At 56.0% G+C, this 19277-nt stretch overlaps 1 protein-coding gene across 1 annotated transcript; it reads left to right on the top strand.

Moving 5' to 3' along the window:
• Nucleotides 1-331: 331 nt before the first annotated feature.
• Nucleotides 332-18199, top strand: IQCE (IQ motif containing E). The gene is made up of 21 exons (XM_049788597.1): nt 332-472; nt 2632-2679; nt 3145-3190; nt 3557-3685; nt 3919-4053; nt 4903-4973; nt 5661-5774; nt 5862-5912; nt 8510-8580; nt 9293-9365; nt 9621-9670; nt 10436-10599; nt 11066-11121; nt 11512-11681; nt 12266-12370; nt 12856-12946; nt 13792-13944; nt 15940-16046; nt 16202-16302; nt 16682-16792; nt 17410-18199. The coding sequence occupies exons 1-21, from the start codon at nt 332-334 to the stop codon at nt 17529-17531; spliced, it is 2109 nt and encodes a 702-aa protein (XP_049644554.1). The 3' UTR covers nt 17532-18199.
• Nucleotides 18200-19277: the final 1078 nt, after the last annotated feature.

Below are 19277 nucleotides of genomic sequence, written 5' to 3' on the forward strand. Positions count from 1 at the left end.
GCATGCGCTAACCTAGGACGGACCTTGGCTTGATCCCTGGCATCCCATATGGTCCCCCAACCCAGGAGCGAAATCTGAGCGCATAGCAAGGAGGAACCCCCGAGCCCAAAAACCAAACCAAAACAAAACAAAAAAAAAGTTTGCAGCGCAGTGAGCGAGGCGCAGGCCCCTTCTTGGCCTACTACTCCTCACCCCTCCCAGGCTACTGGAAGCTGTCAGGAAGCTGTCAGTCGACCCGGAAGTGCCGCCGCCTAGGCGCATGCGCACTCTGTTCCGCCGCCGACTACATCCGGGACTCGCGGTTGCCCGGTCGGTTGCCATGGAGGTTGCCATGGCAGCAGGGTTGCGGCCCGGCGCGCCTGGAGGTCCAGCGTGGAGGCCCCGAGCCCGAGCGCGCGCCCCTGGAGCCAAGGCGCGGCCGGACAGCGCCGCTGCTATGTCTCTGGACACGGGGGAACTGGCGTCAGAGACGGTGAGCGCGAGGCCGGGCGGGCGTAAGGGGAAGGCGGGGTCCTCGTCCCCTCTCTCTGGCCGCTGCCATTATTGTTACCGCATAAGAGCAGCCTAGGCCGCCGCTTCCAGGCAGCCCTCCGGACGGGTCGGACGCCGCGCCCTCGCCGCTGACTGCTGTGACGAGGTTTGGGGGCTTGGGAGCCGGCCTGAGAGGAGGAGAAGGAGGAGGAGGAGGAGGCGGTGGCTGCAGCAGCAGCAGCAGCTGCAGCTCCTGTCCTCACCCGTGCATTGGCCCTAAAAGACCTGGATGGGGAGCAGCGGCCTGTGACCTGGTGGGGTGGGGAGGAAGGCACGGTGGATCCAGAGGCGAGGAAGACAGGTAGGTGCATGGATCCTGGGGTATGAGGATGTGTTGTGGTTGGGACCGGGTTGTGCGTAGTTACTTGCATTTGCCTTTCAGGTAGGCCCTCGAGCACCCTTCTGCAATTTCACCCACAGCAGGAGCTCCCCTTCATTTTCTCTGACCCAGGGGACATTGGCTGATCTGGGGAGTCCGGCACCATCATCTGCTTCCCCAGTCCAGGCACTGTCCACTCCCAACAGGGACGATGGTGCCTGTATGTGATTGCAAACTGGCCCCGGGGTCTGTGAGCAGCGGTGACTGGTGGCCCTCCTGGTGCAGGGATGACTGACCAGTCTGTGACTCCGCTTCCTCTGTGTCCCCTGAGTCCTGCTCGGCCCCTGCCCTGGCCTTAACCCCATGGGGTCATAAAACATGGGTGGGTCTGCACAAGCTCTGGAGGGAGCAAGTATTGAGCAGCTTGGGCTCTTTAGTGTTGTTGCTTTTTTTTTAATTTTTGGTTTTTGGGTCACATTCGGCAGCACTCAGAGGTTCCTCCTGGCTCTATGCTCAGAAATCGCCCCTGGCAGGCTCGGGGGACCCTATGGGATGCTGGGATTTGAACCACCGACCTTCTGCACGCAAGGCAAACACCTTACCTCCATGCTACCTCTCCGGCCCCAATGTGAATGTTATTTATATGTGTTGAGGGGGAGAAAGACTTGGAGGATGCTCTCCAGGGCACTCCCGTCTATCCCAAGTGGGATAGACCTAGCTACAAGGGGCCTCCTGGCTGCAGAGTAGTGAGTCCAGAGTGGGGCTCCACTGTGAGGGGCTGTGTGCATGGCAGGCCAGTGGGTTCAGTTGTCAGTCTGGGTCAGCACCATGCATGCAGAGGGCTCCCCGGAAGAGGGTCTTGTGACTTCTGCTCTGGTTGCTGGGCTGGGACCTGGGGATGGTCCATGTCCAGTCTGGCTGTACTGGGGTCTCCCAGAGGGGATCTGTCCCCAGTCTGCACACATACACACAGACAGATTGAGACGCAGAGTTTGGCCCATCCCGTGCCCAACACCTGGTGCCACTGTTACAGGGCTGCAGGGCCTACAGGTGACCTGAGGTGCTGGAGGGTCCATGGGGAACTACCCACCCCCGAGGAGAACCTCCTGGACCCCCTCAGCCCTCACCCCCCACCAAAAGAAGCACCTCCAATTCCCCCGATTGCTCACGGAGGGCTCAACAGAGGAACTGGTACTACAGTAACAGTTACATCAGCAGGCCACAGTCAGAAGGACTGAGAAACTCATGAGCCCTTCACAGACCTGGCACAAGTGTCCCTGTAGGCATAACCGCTGCACACCCCATCAGATCCCTGACTCATGGATCTCAACCCACAGTTCCTGCCAGCCAGGCTGAATCCTGACTGGATAGAGCCACACTTATGTGCGCTGAGGCTTCATGTGTGGCTGCATCACGTCCACGTCTTTTTTTTTTTTTTTGGTTTTTGGGTCACACCCGGCAGCACTCAGGGGTTCCTCCTGGCTCCTCGCTCAGGAATTGCTCCTGCCAGGCACAGGGGACCATATGGGATGCTGGGATTCAAACCACCGTCCTTCTGCATGAAAGGCAAACGCCTTACCTCCATGCTATCTCTCTGGTGCACATCGACTTCTTTAGCTCCTCAACTGAGCAGTTCTTGGCTCCTGGCCCTGTAGTAACCAAGTGTCTCCAGCCCTCTCACCCCTACTGTGGTGTTTGTCGCTGCTCTGGGGTGCTGGGCTGTTCGGGATCTCTCCATCCCTGTGAAGTACCTTCACCGTGTGTGTCCATCTCTCTTGCAGGGGGATGACAGTCTGTCTGTGGCCACCTTGGAGTCCGACTTTGAGACAGTGAGTGTGAGACTGCATCATCTCCTGCTGCCATCCAGGCACAGCCAGAATCTCTGTTAGCAGATTGAGAATGGGGGGAGTGAATGTGGAGAGCACAGGTAGGGAGGGAGTCTCATCTAGCCCCTGAGACTCATGAGGCCCAGACACCTACCTCTGGGATATTGCGACTCCTCCTGGAAGCCCCCCACGATGCCAGGAGCCACTGCAGTGTGACTGCACTGCCCTCCATGGGGGCCTCCATGGACCCCTTGATGGGATCTTTTTGCCTTGTGGATGGGCAAAGGGTAGGATGAAATCTAGTGCTGGGATATCTCAACCCCCTCAGAGTCCCACCACATAGCTCTCTGCTATGCATGTGTGTCCTTCCGTGTGTGCTTATGTGTCCTCCCATGTGTGAATGAGCATGTGGGGTGCATCCAGCTGCACAGAGACCCCCCTCCTTAAGGTCTGTCTTATTTCTTTCAGAAAACAAAGAGGAAAAGTTTCCACAAACCCCCACCTACATCACCAAGTATGTACTGCTGGGTACACGCACATTGGCATACATAAGCTAATGCAGATATGACCCATACTGTGTTGTGCTGGGCCCCGGGACACCAAGCCTTAGGCAGGTGGTATCCTCCAGGCCACGCCATGCCCCAAGATGCCTCTCAAGCTACCCGGCACCAGCCTAGGAGCACCCCCCTCGCCACACCAGTGGGGACTCAGATGCAAGCTCAAAGTTGGGGGGAACAGGTTTAGGGCATAGCAGTGTCCCCAGACCCTCCACACTTGCATGCGTGTTTCCTGCCCGGCTCAAACAGACAGGCCCCTGGAAGAGGATTTGGGGAGCTCACAGGCTGGTCCAACTGGCTGAGCCATGACCTGGGCTTTCCAGAGTCGCCATATCAGTCAAAAGTGAGGAAAGTGACATCCTGGAGGCCTCTGAGGACAGCAACCACCATGCCTCTGGGCAGCCGTGCAGCTATCACCACACAGAGGCTCTGGCTGGGCAGCTCAAAGCAAGGTAGGTTGAGGAGTTCCAGATGAGGGTGCCCCACCTGGTGTCATGCCCCTCACATCCTGGGGCACACCCCACTGGGTGGCAATTGCAGGGAGCAGGGCATCTGGTAGGCCAGAGATTCCCATCTGCGGGTTGCTCGGTCAGCCATTCTCGACGCCCCTGGACGTGCCTCCCTGCGCCTGACGTGCTCCCCAGGCCGCGTTGTCTGTGCTTTGCTCCCGTCGCCCTCACCCCAGCAAGTCTGGTGCAGCCCCTGAAGTCAGAGCTCACCTCAGAGCACCCGTGGACCAGCCCCCCCAGGGACACGCCTGACTACTTGACAGAAGCACTGAGGATGAAGAGGTGCAGCCTCAGGCGGTCGGCCAGCAATGGTGAGCTGGTCAGAAATCCTAGAGCACCCGGAGCCCCCAGGCCCACAGAGACCTGCTGCCTATCGTCATCCGCTTCTCTCCACTCGGTTCCTCACACAACCTCAATCAGGAGGGACATTCATCCAAGCCTTAAGGCATGGGAAGGCTATAGGGTGTCCAGCCTGGTTTTTCAGCCTGTGTCCATGGGTGGGAAGGCAACACTCCCATATTGTTTGCCTTTACTGTCTGAAACGTGTCACTTCTGCAGTTTTGTCACTCTTAGATTCTTTTTATTTTTCTTGGTTTTGGGGCCATACCAAAAGTATTTAGGGGTTACTCTTGATCTGCACTCAGGAATCACTCCTGGAAGACTCTGGGGATCCTATGGGATACCAGGGATCGAACCCAGCATAGCCACATGCAAGGCAAACGCCCTCCCTGCTGTGCTATCACTCCAGCCTCAAAACCCCCCCCCCCCACAAAAAAAAAAACAACTTGGTTTTGGGCCTGGAGAGATAGCACAGCGGTGTTTGCCTTGCAAGCAACCGATCCAGGACCAAAGGTGGTTGGTTCGAATCCCGGTGTCCCATATGGTCCCCCGTGCCTGCCAGGAGCTATTTCTGGGCAGACAGCCAGGATTAACTCCTGAGCACTGCTGGGTGTGGCCCAAAAACCAAAAAAAAAACCAAACAACTTGTTTTTGTATTATCATTGGGTTTGTTTGGGTTTGTTGTTGTTATTTGGGGCCATACCCTGCATCATGGCTTTGGTGCCTGAGTGTTCCTTTAAGGGGAGAGGGAACCCAGCAGCCCTGGCCTCTGCAGGAGGGTCAGGTCTGCCTGTGCTTCTGAGGTGCATGTGTCTGCACAGGTCACGCTCCCGGGACCCCTGTGTACAGGGAGAAGGAGGACATGTATGACGAAATCATTGAGTTGAAGAAGGTAAGCCTGCCCTTCCTCTCCTCTCCCTGCTCCAGTCCTTTAGCCTCATATGTGAGCCCCTTCCCGTGACACCACTTGGCCCTCAGTGTTGTCAGGGGAACTCTGGAGACCTGAGCCTGCTGAGCACTGAGCCATTCAGTTCCTGGGTAGTGCTTGAGGTGTGGCCTCTGCCCCAGGCCCTGCTAGGGGGCTCCCGAAGAGAAGTCCTACGAACAAGAAGGTCCCTGTCCTGTGGCCCAAGCAAGCCGATGCCCCCCACCCCCGAGGTCCAAGAGCCAGGCCAAGCTCAGGTCCGGTCTCTGTACGGTAGTGGCTACAACAGCATCTTGGGTCTGTACAGCCCCAGGGGCTTGAGTCTTAGATGTGCCCATACACGGGACTATCAGGGCTCAAGGCAAGTGCTTTTCTGCTGTTCTATTGCTCCAGCCAGGGCAGCCTGTGCTTTGGGGTATGGTTTCTAGCCGTGTGCAGGGCATACAGCTGCCTGTCCCCACATAGGCTACAGGGATCCACAGACCCTCCCCCATACCCCCAACCCCCCCTCAGAGTCCACAGATTATACATACACAAACACACACAATATGCACAGCTTCCCAATTCCTCCCCACACATTCTTCAGCATGCTTGAATACACGGTGTGCATGTGTGTATGCGTGTGCTTGCATGCGTGCTCCTTTTCCTTGTCAGTCATTACATGTGCAGAAGAGTGATGTGGATCTGCTGAGGACCAAGCTCCGGCGCCTGGAAGAGGAAAACAACAGGAAGGATCGGCAGATCGAGCAGCTCCTGGACCCCTCCCGTGTGAGTTCCAGCCCCACCTGAGGTCCCTGAATCCTGGTCCCGCCCCTATGGGGTCCTGGTTCATTTTAATCCCTGTCTGTTTCACAGGGCCCTGAGTTCATTCGGACCCTGACAGAGAAAAGGCCTGACACCATCTGGGTGAGTACCTTCTGCAGGACAGACACCTGCCTGAGGCTCTGGGACTCGATGCAGCCAGTAGGCCCAAGGAGGCCAAACCACCCTGGCTCCCACAAACCAAAATGCTGTGGGGAGCAGCGTCTGAGGAGACCTTGTCAGAGCAGAGCCTGGGCAAGCTGTCATGACCACAGTCCCTCAGCAGATGGGATGGACCCACTCCCACCCCTGTGACAGACAAACGCCCCTCCTATTAGCATCATCACCACCACCACTCCCCCATCCCCTGTGATACACGTACTCCAGGCCATGTGGAAAGCAGCAGGAGGAGACATATTTGGAGAATATGGTGGTGGACACGCAGAGAATGTGGGGGATGGCTGTTCTCACCAGGCTTCCATTTAGAAGCCCAGCAAAGCCTACCTGAGCCAGCCTGCAGGGAGGGTCTGAGAAGCGGCCACCACCTGGCCGTGACTCTTAGGTTATGTCACAGTTTCAGTCCAGCCCCACTGTGCCAGCTCTGGGGCGAGGGAGGTGAGATCTCTCCAGCTAGAGGCTCAGAACCACGTTCTAAAGAAACCAGAAGCACAAAGCCAAGCCCAATGCTAACTCATTGCTAAATATGCTAATGCTCATCTGGCCAAAGACGTAAAACTGAGAAAGGCTTTGAAAATTTCTTCTCTTGTTCCTTTTATTGGGTCAGTTAATACTTTGGAACTCTAGCTGTGCTCAGGGGACCTCTGACTCAGCTTGGGGGTCACTTCTAGCAGTTGGAACCAGATGCCAGATGGTCACATGCACAGCAAGTACCTCATTCCTGTACTGCCTCTCTGCCCATGATGATCTTTTGTTTTGTATTGGGACTACACCTGACTATGCTCAGGGATCACCATTGGAGGGGCTCAGGGAGACCATGTAGGGTGTCGGGGATCAAACCCCAGTCAGCTAAGCACAAAGTACCCTCCCCACTATCCTGTGTCTCTGGCCCACAAAGCTCTCATTTCTACAGCTCATTAAAGTAGGGGCTAGGGGCCAGAGTGATATCACAGTAGTAAGGCATTTGCCTTGCATTCAGTTGACCCGGAATGGGCCCAGATTTGATCCCGGTCATCCCATATGGTCCCCTGAGCCTGCCAGGAGCGATTTCTGAGCACAGAGCCAGTAACCACTGAGAGCTGCCGGGTGTGGCCCAAAAATAAATAAATAAATAAATAAATAAATAAAATTTTTAAAAAATAGGGGGCTGGAGGGGCCGGAGAGATAGCATGGAGGTAAGGCATTTGCCTTGCATGCAGAAGGATGGTGGTTCGAATCCTGGCATCCCATATGGTTCCCCGAGCCTGCCAAGGGTGATTTCTGAGCATAGAACCAGGAGTAAACCCTGAGCGCGGCTGGGTGTGACCCAAAAACCAAAAATAAATAAATTAATTAAATTAAAAAATAGGGGGCTGGAGAGATAGCACAGCGGGAGGGTGTTTACTTTTCATGCAGGTGGTTCAGGATGGATGGTAGTTTGAATCCTGAAATCCCATATGGTCCCCCAAGCCTGCCAGGAACGATTTCTGATCACAGAACCAGGAGTAACCCCTGAGCGCAGCTGTATGTGACCCAAAAACCAAAAACATAAAATAAAATAAAATGGGGCCCGGAGAGATAGCACAGTGGCGTTTGCCTTGCAAGCAGCCGATCCAGGACCAAAGGTGGTTGGTTCGAATCCCGGTGTCCCATATGGTCCCCCGTGCCTGCCAGGAGCTGTTTCTGAGCAGACAGCCAGGAGTAACCCCTGAGCACCGCCTGGTGTGGCCCAAAAAACAAAAAATAAAATAAAATAAAATAGGGGCTAGAGAAATAGGACAGCAGAGAGGGCACTTGCCTTGCATGCAGCCCAACTGGATTTGATACCCAACACCCCCTTAACGTCCCCTAAACTCTCCCAGAACAATCCCTGAGCTCAAATCCAGGAGTGAATTCTGAGCACTGCCAGGTATAGCTCCAAAATAATTTTTTGTAATAAAACTAAAGCTCATTTAAGTAGATGTTTTACATGAGAAACCATGCAGTTTCACCTGAACACCTGTGATCAAATCAGTCAGTCTTCTGCGGATACAGGTCTGTGGACTGACTGAACGTGGCCTTTGTTACCATGGCCTGCAGAGAAGTACACTGGTTACTGTCAGACTCGTGTGTGTACAGCAGCAGAAACTGGCTACAGCTCTGGTTCTCCTGGGGCTGCCTCAGGGCCCACATCCATGCTTCCCATGGCAGCACCCATGGTGGAGGGAATTCTGGCTAGTGGCTAGCTGCATAGGCTGAGGGAAAAGCAAGTTCCAGGTGATTGAGCACCCAGCACCCCAGCAGTAGTGCACATGTTCGCATTCGTTGGAGGGCTTAAGGAGAAAGGCCAGGACAAGGTTCCGTTGGAAGCAGCAAGGCCAAAAAGTCATTTCACCAATAGTTTACTGGAAAATTCTTTCTCACATTGTTCCAACCTGAAGAGGAAAGCAGATGTCTGCCTAGGGCTGGAGGGTGTGTGGGTACAGTGGATGCAGCGGGGAAGATACCGCACAGAAGATGGCATTGCTTGCTGGGGGCCACCCTGCCAAGCTGCCTTCTCTTGGCAGGTCATTAACGGGCTGAAGCAGAGGATTCTCAAGCTGGAGCAGCAGTGCAAGGACAAGGATAGCACCATTAGGTAGGGATGCCGATGCTGTCATCCCCTCCTGGTGCCTGGACTCGAGTGAGGCTAGGGAGTGGCCTTGTGGGGAGAGAAAAGGAGGGAATGGAAGGCCACCCTGAACAACCCTGTTTAAATCTTTCTTCCTAGTACACTGGATGTACTTTCTAGAGAGCATTTCCCATCATTTGCCTAGACACCTCCATTGTGTGTTTCCCACATGCACCTTTGCCCCGCAGTAGTGCGCTTCCCATCATGCACCTGGACTCTATCCTAGTTTGCTTTCCATTATGCACCTGGGCCCTATCCTAGTGCATTTCCCATCATGCACCTAGGTTCTGCCCTAGTGCTTTTCCCATCATGCATTAGGCCCACCCTAATGAGTTTCCCATCATGCACCTGGGCACCACCCTATTGCATTTCCGATCATGCACCTAGGCTCAGCCCTCGTGTTTTCACCCATCAGACACGGGGCCCTACTCTAGTGCATTTCCCACATGTGCCAGGTCCCCACCCTAGTGCATCTCCCAAAAGCTCCCGTGCCCTGCCCTCTCATTGCATTCTCCACTGTGTACCCAGTGCCATCAGGCCTGAGTTTCATGCTGCAGGTAGCAAGCCTGGGGATTTGAATGTCTCCGCATAGCCAGCCTTGAGAATGCCCACAGCCAGCCATGGGTCCTGCTTTGGGATGCTCTCCCTACCCCACTAACCATCTGTCCTTGATTCTCAGCAAACTGCAGTCGGACATGAAGACCACTAACTTGGAGGAGATGAGGATCGCCATGGAAACCTATTACGAGGAGGTGAGGCCCACTTCACTCCAGACTCTGCTCTGCAAGGCCCAGCTTCCTACAAGCCCTGTTTATTTTTATTTTGTTTTTGTGGGGGCCCACATCCAGCAATGCTCAGGGGTTACTCCTGGCTCTGAGCTCAGGAATTACTCCTAGTAGGCTCAGGGAACCAACATGAGATACCAGGGATCAAACCCAGGTAGGCTCTGTGCAAGGTCAGCACCCTGGCCCGCTCTGTTCTGATTCGACCCCATTTGATCTTTGTAGATCCACCGTTTGCAGACTCTGTTGGCAAATTCTGAAACAACAGGGAGGAGGTAGGAGCCTCTCGGGGGTCGCACTAGGTGTCACACCTCCACAACATGCTTAGAGGAATGGGGCGGGGGGCTCTAGGGTATCTTGACCACTGTGAGCTGCTCAGTCTCACAGCAGCCAGGCTCCTGGAGAATTTCCTGGCACAGGAGTCCAGGCAGGCTCAGTGCAGAGCTACTCATGAGAGATGTACTCTCTCTCTTGCCCACCTGGGCAGCCATGTCCATGGGCACAGCTGGCTGCATATTCCGGGAGGGTGGAACCCAGGCCCTCACTCCACCCCCTATTCCCAGCCGTCTCCTTGAAGTCTGAGGCAAGGACAGGAGCTTCCGGTCAGGTCACTCCTACTTTAAAGGCTGCAGCCACTGCTCACCTGCTGTTCTGAGCAGAGCTACTGAATCCACATCAGTTGGACAATGGGACTTGTTCCCACTGACCCCAGCAAGCCCTGCCAGCATCCTACACTCAGTGGCCCTGAGGGAGAGTGTAGCATCCTGGCAGGCTGATAGGTAGGACAGAGGAAGAAGATGGAGCAGGTTATCAGCCATGCACCAAGACATGAGGGAGCTCTGACAGGCTCTCCTGCGACAAGGACAAGCCCCACTTCTGGCTCAAGTCTGCTCTGTCAGTCTTGCTTCGCAGCCTCCCTCACAGTGCAAGTAGTTTGCTTTCCTGGGGCTCTATTTGTATCCACTGGTGTGGGAAAGGGCCTAAGTGCAGCTGCTGAGGGATGGACAAACCCTTCCTTCCAACCTCGCTCCCTTGCTCAGGCTCCCTGGAGACAAGAAGGTGGGTGCCAGGAGGCAAAAGAAGGTGAGCTCGGCGCTGCTGAATCTGTCCCGGAGCGTGCAGGAGCTGACGGAAGAAAACCAGAGCCTTAAGGAGGACCTGGACCGCCTGCTCAGCAACTCCCCCACCATCTCCAAAATGAAGGGTGCGCAGCCAGTGCTGAACCCACAGGGCAGGATGTGGGGGTTGCCAGGGACGCTGATGGGCAAGGCTATGGGACAGGTCAGGGGTCGATGAGAATGGATCTCAGTGCCTTTGACCAGGAGAACAGCCTGAGGCTGGCTAGAAAGGCTGCTGGTGGGGCCGGGCGGTGGCGCTAAAGGTAAGGTGCCTGCCTTCCCTTCGCTAGCCTTGGACAGACCTCGGTTCGATCCCCCGGCGTCCCATATGGTCCCCCAAGCCAGGAGCGACTTCTGAGCGCATAGCCAGGAGTAACCCCTGAGCGTCACCGGTGTGGCCCAAAAACCAAAAAAAAAAAAAAAAGAAAAGAAAAGAAAGGCTGCTGGTCAGTTGTACTGTGCTGTAGCCACAGCCACCATTCAGGAGGCCCTTGTGGGCAGGGCTGGTGGTAAGGGAGTGGACACCTTCCTTAGGGCCCTGTCTCCTGTTAGGATATGTGGAGTGGAGCAAACCCCGGCTACTAAGGCGCATTGCGGAACTAGAAAAGGTGAGAGTCATCCCAGAGCCTGCTCCCCATTGCCTGAGCCAAGATGGGGTGTCCTCACCTGCTGACCTGGGCATATCCCTTGTGTCCCATATTCCAACCCACACCCTGTCCTGTGGGCAGCTCCCAGGACTGTGCTCTGAAAGGGGGGAACATCAAGTGATAGTAACCAGGTTGCTGAGTGGACAGCAGCAACATAAGTGAATGAAGGAGCTTGGAAGGATGTCTGGTCATCTGTTCCCCCACCATGGGTTGGACCCTGTTCCCTCGGGTCACTCCAGGCTGGAACCCAGGCCCCGAGCCACATCCCCACCATGCTGGCCATGGCCCCATCTGTCTGAATTTCCCATGTGAGAGCAACAGGTAGCCTAACCACCGTCTCCACAACTGCAGAAGTTAAGTTCCATGGAGCCATCTGGGTCGCAGACAGCCAACCCACTGGCACCCTCGGCCTGTAGCCCAGGCACACACCAGCAGCCTGAGGAGGTAGAGCATCTTCGGAACACCGTGAGGAGTCTCCGGGCTGAGCGCAGCAACCTGCAAAGTCAGCTACTGGAGAAGGAGTAAGGACGGAGACATGGGCCACTCGAGGGAGGCTCTGGCCATATTTGAACGTGGGGGCAGTGTATTCAGCTTCATGCTGAATCCCCAAGGAATTCGCAAAACCTGGGATGCACGGAGATCTGTGCAGAATTGCTCTAATGAGCTGCTGGACTATGTCATCATTGACATCATGTCTGTGAATCAGACTCAGGATGTCACTGCTGTCTTGGTGCACAATTTGGCTGCCCTGAGTCAGCCAGCCCAAGGGTTTTGGGGGCTCTGAGACCTCCACACTTGTCACAAGTGGGGCACCTTGCCCCAACTTGTCAGGGCAGCTAGATCCAGAGCCATATGAGTCTCCAACTCTGTGACCAAGATATCTACAGCATGGTTCAGAGGTACCCACCCCTGGTTTGTGTACTCTGGGTCCCATCTGTGAAGTAGACCAGAGCTTTCACAACCACCCTGGCCTTAGCAGTGCTGAGGGGTCCGGGATGGGACACCCTGACTCTGGTTCCTCCAGCACCCAGGAGAGTGAGACAGTTGGGTGGCTGGCTGGAGGCACCATATGTCTACCCTACTTGACCCATGCTTCTGTGTGCAGCGGGGAGGTGCGCCTGCTGCTGCAGGTTAAGGCTGACTTGCAGAAGGAGCTGGACACCCTGAAGGAAGGCGAGTCCAGGAGGATGGAGCAAGAGGAAGCTCTGAGGTGAGGGTATGCTCCTACCTGTCAGGTCTCAGGTTCCATCCTCAGCACTGATGAAATACAGCCCCAAGCCCTATAGAAAAAAATAAAGGCAGAACTGGAGTCACAGTTCATCTGGGAGGTGGTCCTCCAAGCCTGCCTGGATTGATCCCCAAGGGCAGGATGTTCCCCAAAACAAAAGAAAATACTCTTAAATAGGTAAGAGTGAATATCAGGGTACATGAACTTATATAGGAAAAAGTAGCCCCAAAATAGACCAGCTACCTGAGTGTAAGGCCCAGTGGGCCAGGCCTCAGCAGGTGCTCGGGGGGGGGGGGGGGTCTGTAATAGACCAACTCCCAACTGCTGTCCTGCTGTCCCCCCAGCTACTGTCCTGCTATTCCTCCATCCCCCATCTCCTGTCCTTGCCCTGTGGTGTGCACAGTGCTGGCCCGGGGTCTCTCAACAATGTCCCCCAGCCAGATCCCAGTGTCTCTTCTTCTCTCCAGACAGGAAGTGCAGATGCTGCTCAAAAAGGTGGAGGCACTGCAGGCAGCGAGCACAGAAGGACATAAGGAACCTGTGGAGGCAGCTCCTAAGGTACTAGAGGTGTCTATGAAGTGTTGTCCATGAGGGTAACTGCCAGGGGGGTGTCCGAAGGACTTTCTGTGAGAGGATGTCTGAGGAGATGTTTGTGAGGAAGTATCTAAGGGGGTGTCTGTCTGTGAGGGAATGTCCGAGGGGGTATCTGAGGTAGTGTCGGAGGGTGTGTCTGTACAAAAGTGCTGGAGGGGCTGTTTATGAGGGGTGTGTGTGTGTGTGTGTGTGTGTGTGTGTGTGTGTGTGTGTGTGTGTGTGAGGTCCCTTTGCCCCCATCCTCAAGCTTATGCCAGGCTTGCTCTAGTAGGGATCCTAGAAGTTGGGCCACCCACTTTTCACGATTCAGCTCCACCAATGCCTAGAGCTGACAGAGATAGTGACCAAGCAACACTGTCCACTGATTGGCTGTGCAGGGAGCTTGTGGTAGGAGGCCCAGCTGCCCTCAGCTGCCTCTTCCTATTCTTGTGCTGGAATAGCTTTCATTGCAGCAGGAATCTCTGGGTACATTAGGGCTTCCCTCTGAGGAGCTTTGAGGAACTCTCTGGGTCATAAGGAGCAGAGAGATGTCACTCTCTCCCAGTGACCAGTGTCTTGTCTGCTTAGCTATGAGGTCAGCCCTCACTGCAAGGACCAGAATGGGGGGTCCTGGAACCCCCAATCCAAGGGTGACTCCAGACAAGAAAGCCCCTACCCCAAAATGGCCCCAGATGGTGAAGCTCCGATCCCAGGGTGCTCCTGGCCACTGAATCTCCCTAGCTCCCCAGTATGAACCTCAAGATACAATGCAGCTGCCTCCAGGCAGGCCTGCACCCCTGCCTGCCTGCCTGCCTCTCTATCATCTATAGGACCAGGAAGAACCCAGCACACTCCAAGCCCCTCATCAGTCCTCTCCACCCAGAGGAGCCAACACGGAGCCCTGGGCCTCCCTCTGCTCAGAGAGCCGGCGAGATGCAGCCGCCAGAACCCTGCAGGCTCACTGGAAGGCACACAGACGTGAGGTGAGGCCTGGGGGAAAGAGAAGCTCACATATAGTGGGGTCTGGGAAGCAGGAGAGATACAGATACCAGGTGTGATCCGGGGAGCACAATCTCCTCCGCATACACACAGAGACACACTTGCCCACGCACAGAAAGGTCTGGTGCAAAGCGCCCTGGAAATCACCTCACAGCCACATCCTGCACTCCTGCATGGCCTTCCCACCTTGCTGACTAGTGAGGTGAGGTGTTCAGTCAGCTTATCTGTTTCTGGAAGAAGCAGGTGCTGCTCTCAGGCTCTTCCCAGAAGCACCTGCAGACTTTGGTCCCCTCTTCAGGTATCCGGCCTCTGCGCTGCCTCTCCCCATAGCCACCAGGGGGAGCCCTTCAGACGTGCAAAGTGCTGCTGTGGAATCAGGCTCACTCGGGCTGTGTGGCCCCTACCTGGGGATTCTGCCCAGTGCCAATACCACTGGATCCCCCAAACCAGAACCACACAAACGTTCGACTCCTGGTGCCCTTGAAAGAGATCATGCTTGGCCCCTAGCCACCTTTTCAGTCACACAGAGGCAGCCCTCTGGAAACTTCCTTACTCAGGTGGAACATCCTGGGCCTGGGCCTTGGCAAATGCTGTTCTGCCACCAAGAGACCTGTTTCCCCATCACTGTCAGCCCTGATCTGGAACTAGCCCTGTCACTGTCAGCCCCTGCCACCTCTGTTCCTCCATTTTCTCTGTCCCCACCTGACATTTTTCCTTGTCTCCTGTGAGAATTTGACCATATCTTTCGCCACCCTCCTCCCCTCCACCCACACTTTCTATGTGGTGGATTTTGTGAGCAAAATCCTGTCTGTAGGTATCACCTAGCCTCCCAGCCTTGTTCTCCTCTCAGGAGTTAAGACAAGATGGGGAAATGGCCCCGGGACCCCACTAAGCACTGGCCCTTCAGTCCTCATGGCTACAAATATCCCTGAGGTCCCCCCAAAGAGAGACCACCAAGGAATAGCTGTTCTGTCATCCCAGGAGCAATTTCTGCATGATGATCTGCCCAGGTGTTCTGAGAGATCAGCACCTTGGACAGTCTGAAGCCCAGGACTAGTTGCGCTGCTGACTGCCTCTTTCCTACCTCACTCTGGCCAGGGCACAGGGCATATCTGGTCTAAGTGGACCATGCCATGAGCAGCTCGGCCATGATGCCTCCTTTCTTCCCACAATTGGGCCAGCAGGCTCCGCATTGGCCCTTGGTTGTGTTGGCTAGTGGGTGGCCCTATGACTGGCAGGGAATGCCACTCACTATGGCAGATGCCAGAGCCCCCACGTGCCACACTAGGACTTTCTTTCTCCTGCTTGCCAGCAGCTTTTGGGGACCCTCCATGCCCAAAGCTGCTTTGCTGAGTGGCCACCACCCCAGCCTATCAACTCACCAAAGCCGCTGGACAAAGTTATGGATTCTAGCTGCTTCACCCTCCTCTTTTATTTATTTTTTTTTGAGGGGGGGATCACACCCAGCAGTGCTCAGGGGTACTCCTGGCTCTGCACTCAGAAATCACCCCTGGCAGGTTCAGGGAACCATATGGGATGCTGGGTTTCAAACCACCATCCATCTACATGCAAGGCAAATGCCCTATCGTTGTGCTATCTCTCCGGCCCCTTCACCTTCCTCTTAGGTACCCGTACATGTGCACTGTCCCAGAATGGGCCTGTGGAGGGCCCGGAGAGATAGCACAGCGGTGTTTGCCTTGCAAGCAGCCGACCCAGGACTTAAGGTGGTTGGTTCGAATCCCAGCGTCCCATATGGTCGGTCCCCCGTGCCTGCCAGGAGCTTTTTCTGAGCAGATAGCCAGGAGTAACCCCTGAGCACCGCCGGGTGTGGCCCAAAAACCAAAAAAAAAAAAAAAAAAAAAAAAGGAATGGGCCTATGGAACATGTCTGTCCCCTCTGGCACATGGAGCCCCTTTCTAAGTTGCAGCTATATCCTGGGGTGGAGGATGGAGGGACTGAGGCACCACTGTCTTCCACAGAAGTCATTCGTACCCTGTGTACCGAGCCCTCAGTGCCAGGCCCAGGAGGAGGCCGTGACTGTCGTCCAGTCTGTTCTGCGGGCACACCTGGCACGGACCTGCCCCAGGTGAGCTCAGAACAGGTGCTGTGCCCTGTGCCACCGGGAACATTGCCCTCTCCCCATGGGCAGGCGTGGCTCCCTAGTGTCCCCTGGGGAAACAACTGGCAGGGACCCAGGGCTGGATTTGCTGACCCACAAATCATGGTGCTTCTCTCTTGCAGCATTGCCGGCCTCAGGCGCACCCCCAGTATGGCAAAAATGATGTCTGCCTCAGCCACACCCCAGGACCCCTCCTCGACTGGCCCTGTAGTAATCCCTGCTGGTACTCTTGGCCCCACGGGAGGCACATCGCAGATGGATGGTTGGGACAGACAGCCAAGCTGGGCAGGCGGGAGCCAGGGCAGGACCTCTTGGGAGTGTCCAGCTGCCCGGGTACAGTCCCCTTCACCAAGTGCCTATAGCTCCAGCCACCTACCTGGGCCTGGAAGCCCATTGGCTCGTTTTCAGGAAAATGTCCATAGAGACAGTCCTGCTGAGGGGATCTATCCTGAGGGGAGCCCTTCTGAGCAGACATGGGATCCTGAACCCCCATTCCCAGCCAGGGCCTCCCATGCAGGGGGTCCCACATGACCAGCAGGAACACAAGAAGACCACAGTCCACCCTGCATCCTTGCAGACCAAGTGCTTTTCATGTCGTTCAGGTGAGGATAGCAAAGTAAGCAGCAGAGAGACCATGGGAGGACCAGCCACAGAGGATGATGAACCTAGTCCATGGATGGTGGCAACGCTCGTAGCCCCACACCCTGGCCCTGGTGAGTGACCCCAGGACTTGCCTCACATCTGCTCCTCTACCTTCACCCACGCCAGGGAATCTCAACAGAGAAAAGAGGGGGCAAAGACTACAGACTATCAGGGCAATGCCAGAGACCCCGAGCCCTGACAGTCTTGACGGGGCCCACTCAGTCCTGCCCAGCCCATTCAAATCCACTCAACCCCACTCAGATCCAACCAGGCCCGCTTAGACCTGCCTAGGCCCACTCAGTCCCGCTCTAACAGAACTTGTTCTCCAGGCTGAGTGGAAGTACCTTTGCCGACTTGGCATGTGGAGCAACAACTCTGCTCCAGGGTGTGGCCATCTGCCATATGGTAGGCCAGCATGGCCATGGTGGAAACAGGCACCTGGGGGGATGCTGCCCCTCTGCCTCAGGGACAGGTGTGTCTGAGGATGTAGAAATCTGTGAGGTGCCGGGCACACAAACACTGGGCACCATGGTGTTGGTTTTCTCACCAGGTCTCACCCCACTGATCTTGGGCTACCGCGGTGCACCCTCTCTGTGCACTGACTCGGGGGCCCGTGGGCTGTGGCTTCACCAACCCTAGTGTCAGAGGTGGCCCATGTGAGGTGTCTTCTCTGCTCCCCCACTTCCAGGCCCGCCTGCACCCTCCAACGCACAGTCACCACCGCCCCCAGCTGACATCAGCTCTGACGACTCGGATGAGGTGGTGGTGCCACCCTTTGTGCCCAGGAGGAAAGCGCCCTCCCCACCCTAGCCATGCTGGCACCCCACAAGTGATATGTCAGATGGGGCAGTGCCAGTACTGCAGCTGGGAAACTCTCTGTGGTGAAGGAGAGAACAGGACCCACTCGCCAGCGGTGTCTGCCAGTTTCTCTTTCCTGTTGCTTGTTTGCTTCAAGAATTACCAGGCCCTTTGTTGGGACAACCTGGTGCCTGCAGAGATGCCCCCTTCTCCTTTGGGAGAGCTAGGGGTTCACCCTGCCCCTTGCCTGGCCCTGTAGCACACAGACCTGTGCCCCCTCACCACCCAGACCCTCCCTGTTGAGCTCTTCAGAAGAGCAGCCACAAAGTGGGCACCAGAGGTGGGTGCATCCCTCAATGGGCCATGCCGGCCCCTTATGAGCCCAGGGTCCCAAGGCCTCACCATCCCCCAGACTGACCTTTCCCCATGACCCCTCAAGCAGGCCTTCCTCCATGTTCCCCAGCTTCCCCTCTGCTCCACCTTCTCCAGTGTCGCACATGGAATGGAACGGTGGGGCTTTGTCATGGGGGTTTATCGAGCCTCTGAAATCTGGATCAGAAGGGCCAGGATGTGGTTTGGTAAGGGCTGGAACAGCCCCTGAGCCACAGGAAGTAGCGGTAATAAACTGACTAGAATGAGCGGTAGGAAGTAACAAATAAATGGACTCTTGAGTAGAATAAGCTGCATTTGCTTCCAGCTTCCCACCAGAGTGCGCTGTTGCCCAGCCTGGAGGAGGTGCCAATCCCGCGGAGGGGGGGGGGGGGCTGGGAGGAGAGACTGGCTGGACAGTACAGACCCCTCTGCCTGATCCTGAGTGTCAGAGGATATATCCCTGAGAGCTGTGTGCATTCACAGCCTCGGTGGTCTATGTGTGAGGAGGGTGCCTGCACACCTGTGCTGTGTGTGTGTGTGCGCGCACGCATGCACGCACTGTGGTCTGTGTGGTGTCTGCAACAGCTATGCTGTGTCTCTGCACATGTGTGCTGTGGTGCTCATGGGTCTAGCCTTGTTGCAGGCAGGAAAAGCAAACAGTTTTGAAGCCCCCACCTGAGCAGTGGAGCCTCTGGCCTTTCTCAGCCCCATGTCCAGCATCCCTTCACTCAGCACTCTTGCCCCTTTTGTGCTTATGAACTCATGCTCTGGAGGTGGGCAAGAGGGCTTGAGGACCACCTGCCCCAAGCCAGCTTGGTGTGGACATGCCCCTGGCACCCAGGACAAAGGCCAGTGTGTCCTGGGAGTGCCCTATGTCCACCAACCAGGGCCCGGAGAGATAGCACAGCGGCGTTTGCCTTGCAAGCAGCCGATCCAGGACCAAAGGTGGTTGGTTCGAATCCCGGTGTCCCATATGGTCCCCCGTGCCTGCCAGGAGCTATTTCTGAGCAGACAGCCAGGAGTAACCCCTGAGCACCGCTGGGTGTGGCCCAAAGACCAAAAAAAAAAAAATCTATGTCCACCAACCAAGGAGCACGACTGAAGGGCTGGTGACCAGACCAGTGGAGCCAAGAGCAGCGCCTTCTGGGGATGCTACGGGCCCTGCAGTAGGGCCTGTCCTGGGCTGACAAATGCAGAAGCACAGCACAGCCCAGACAGTCCGCAGCCCCCTCCTTGGCCCTCTTCCTGCCCCCCCCACATCCTTCCCAGTCCCCCTCCCTCATCGGGCCTGTCTCAGGGCGGCCCCCCTGTGACCTTTCCAATCCTCCTCCCCTGTGCTGTCTTGTTTCCCGGCCGAGCCTCTCCCTCTGTCCTCATAGACCTGGC

The sequence above is a fragment of the Suncus etruscus genome, chromosome 15 (genome assembly GCF_024139225.1).
Source record: "Suncus etruscus isolate mSunEtr1 chromosome 15, mSunEtr1.pri.cur, whole genome shotgun sequence".
Classification (NCBI taxonomy): Eukaryota; Metazoa; Chordata; class Mammalia; order Eulipotyphla; family Soricidae; genus Suncus; species Suncus etruscus.

Excerpts from the sequence above, each read along its gene's own strand:
- IQCE (XM_049788597.1), top strand. The coding sequence starts at position 332 with ATGGCAGCAGGGTTGCGGCCCGGCGCGCCTGGAGGTCCAGCGTGGAGG. Across the intron at positions 3,191-3,556 it reads ACCCCCACCTACATCACCAA|AGTCGCCATATCAGTCAAAA; the intron begins GTATGTACTGCT and ends TGGGCTTTCCAG. Across the intron at positions 4,974-5,660 it reads AAATCATTGAGTTGAAGAAG|TCATTACATGTGCAGAAGAG; the intron begins GTAAGCCTGCCC and ends TTTCCTTGTCAG.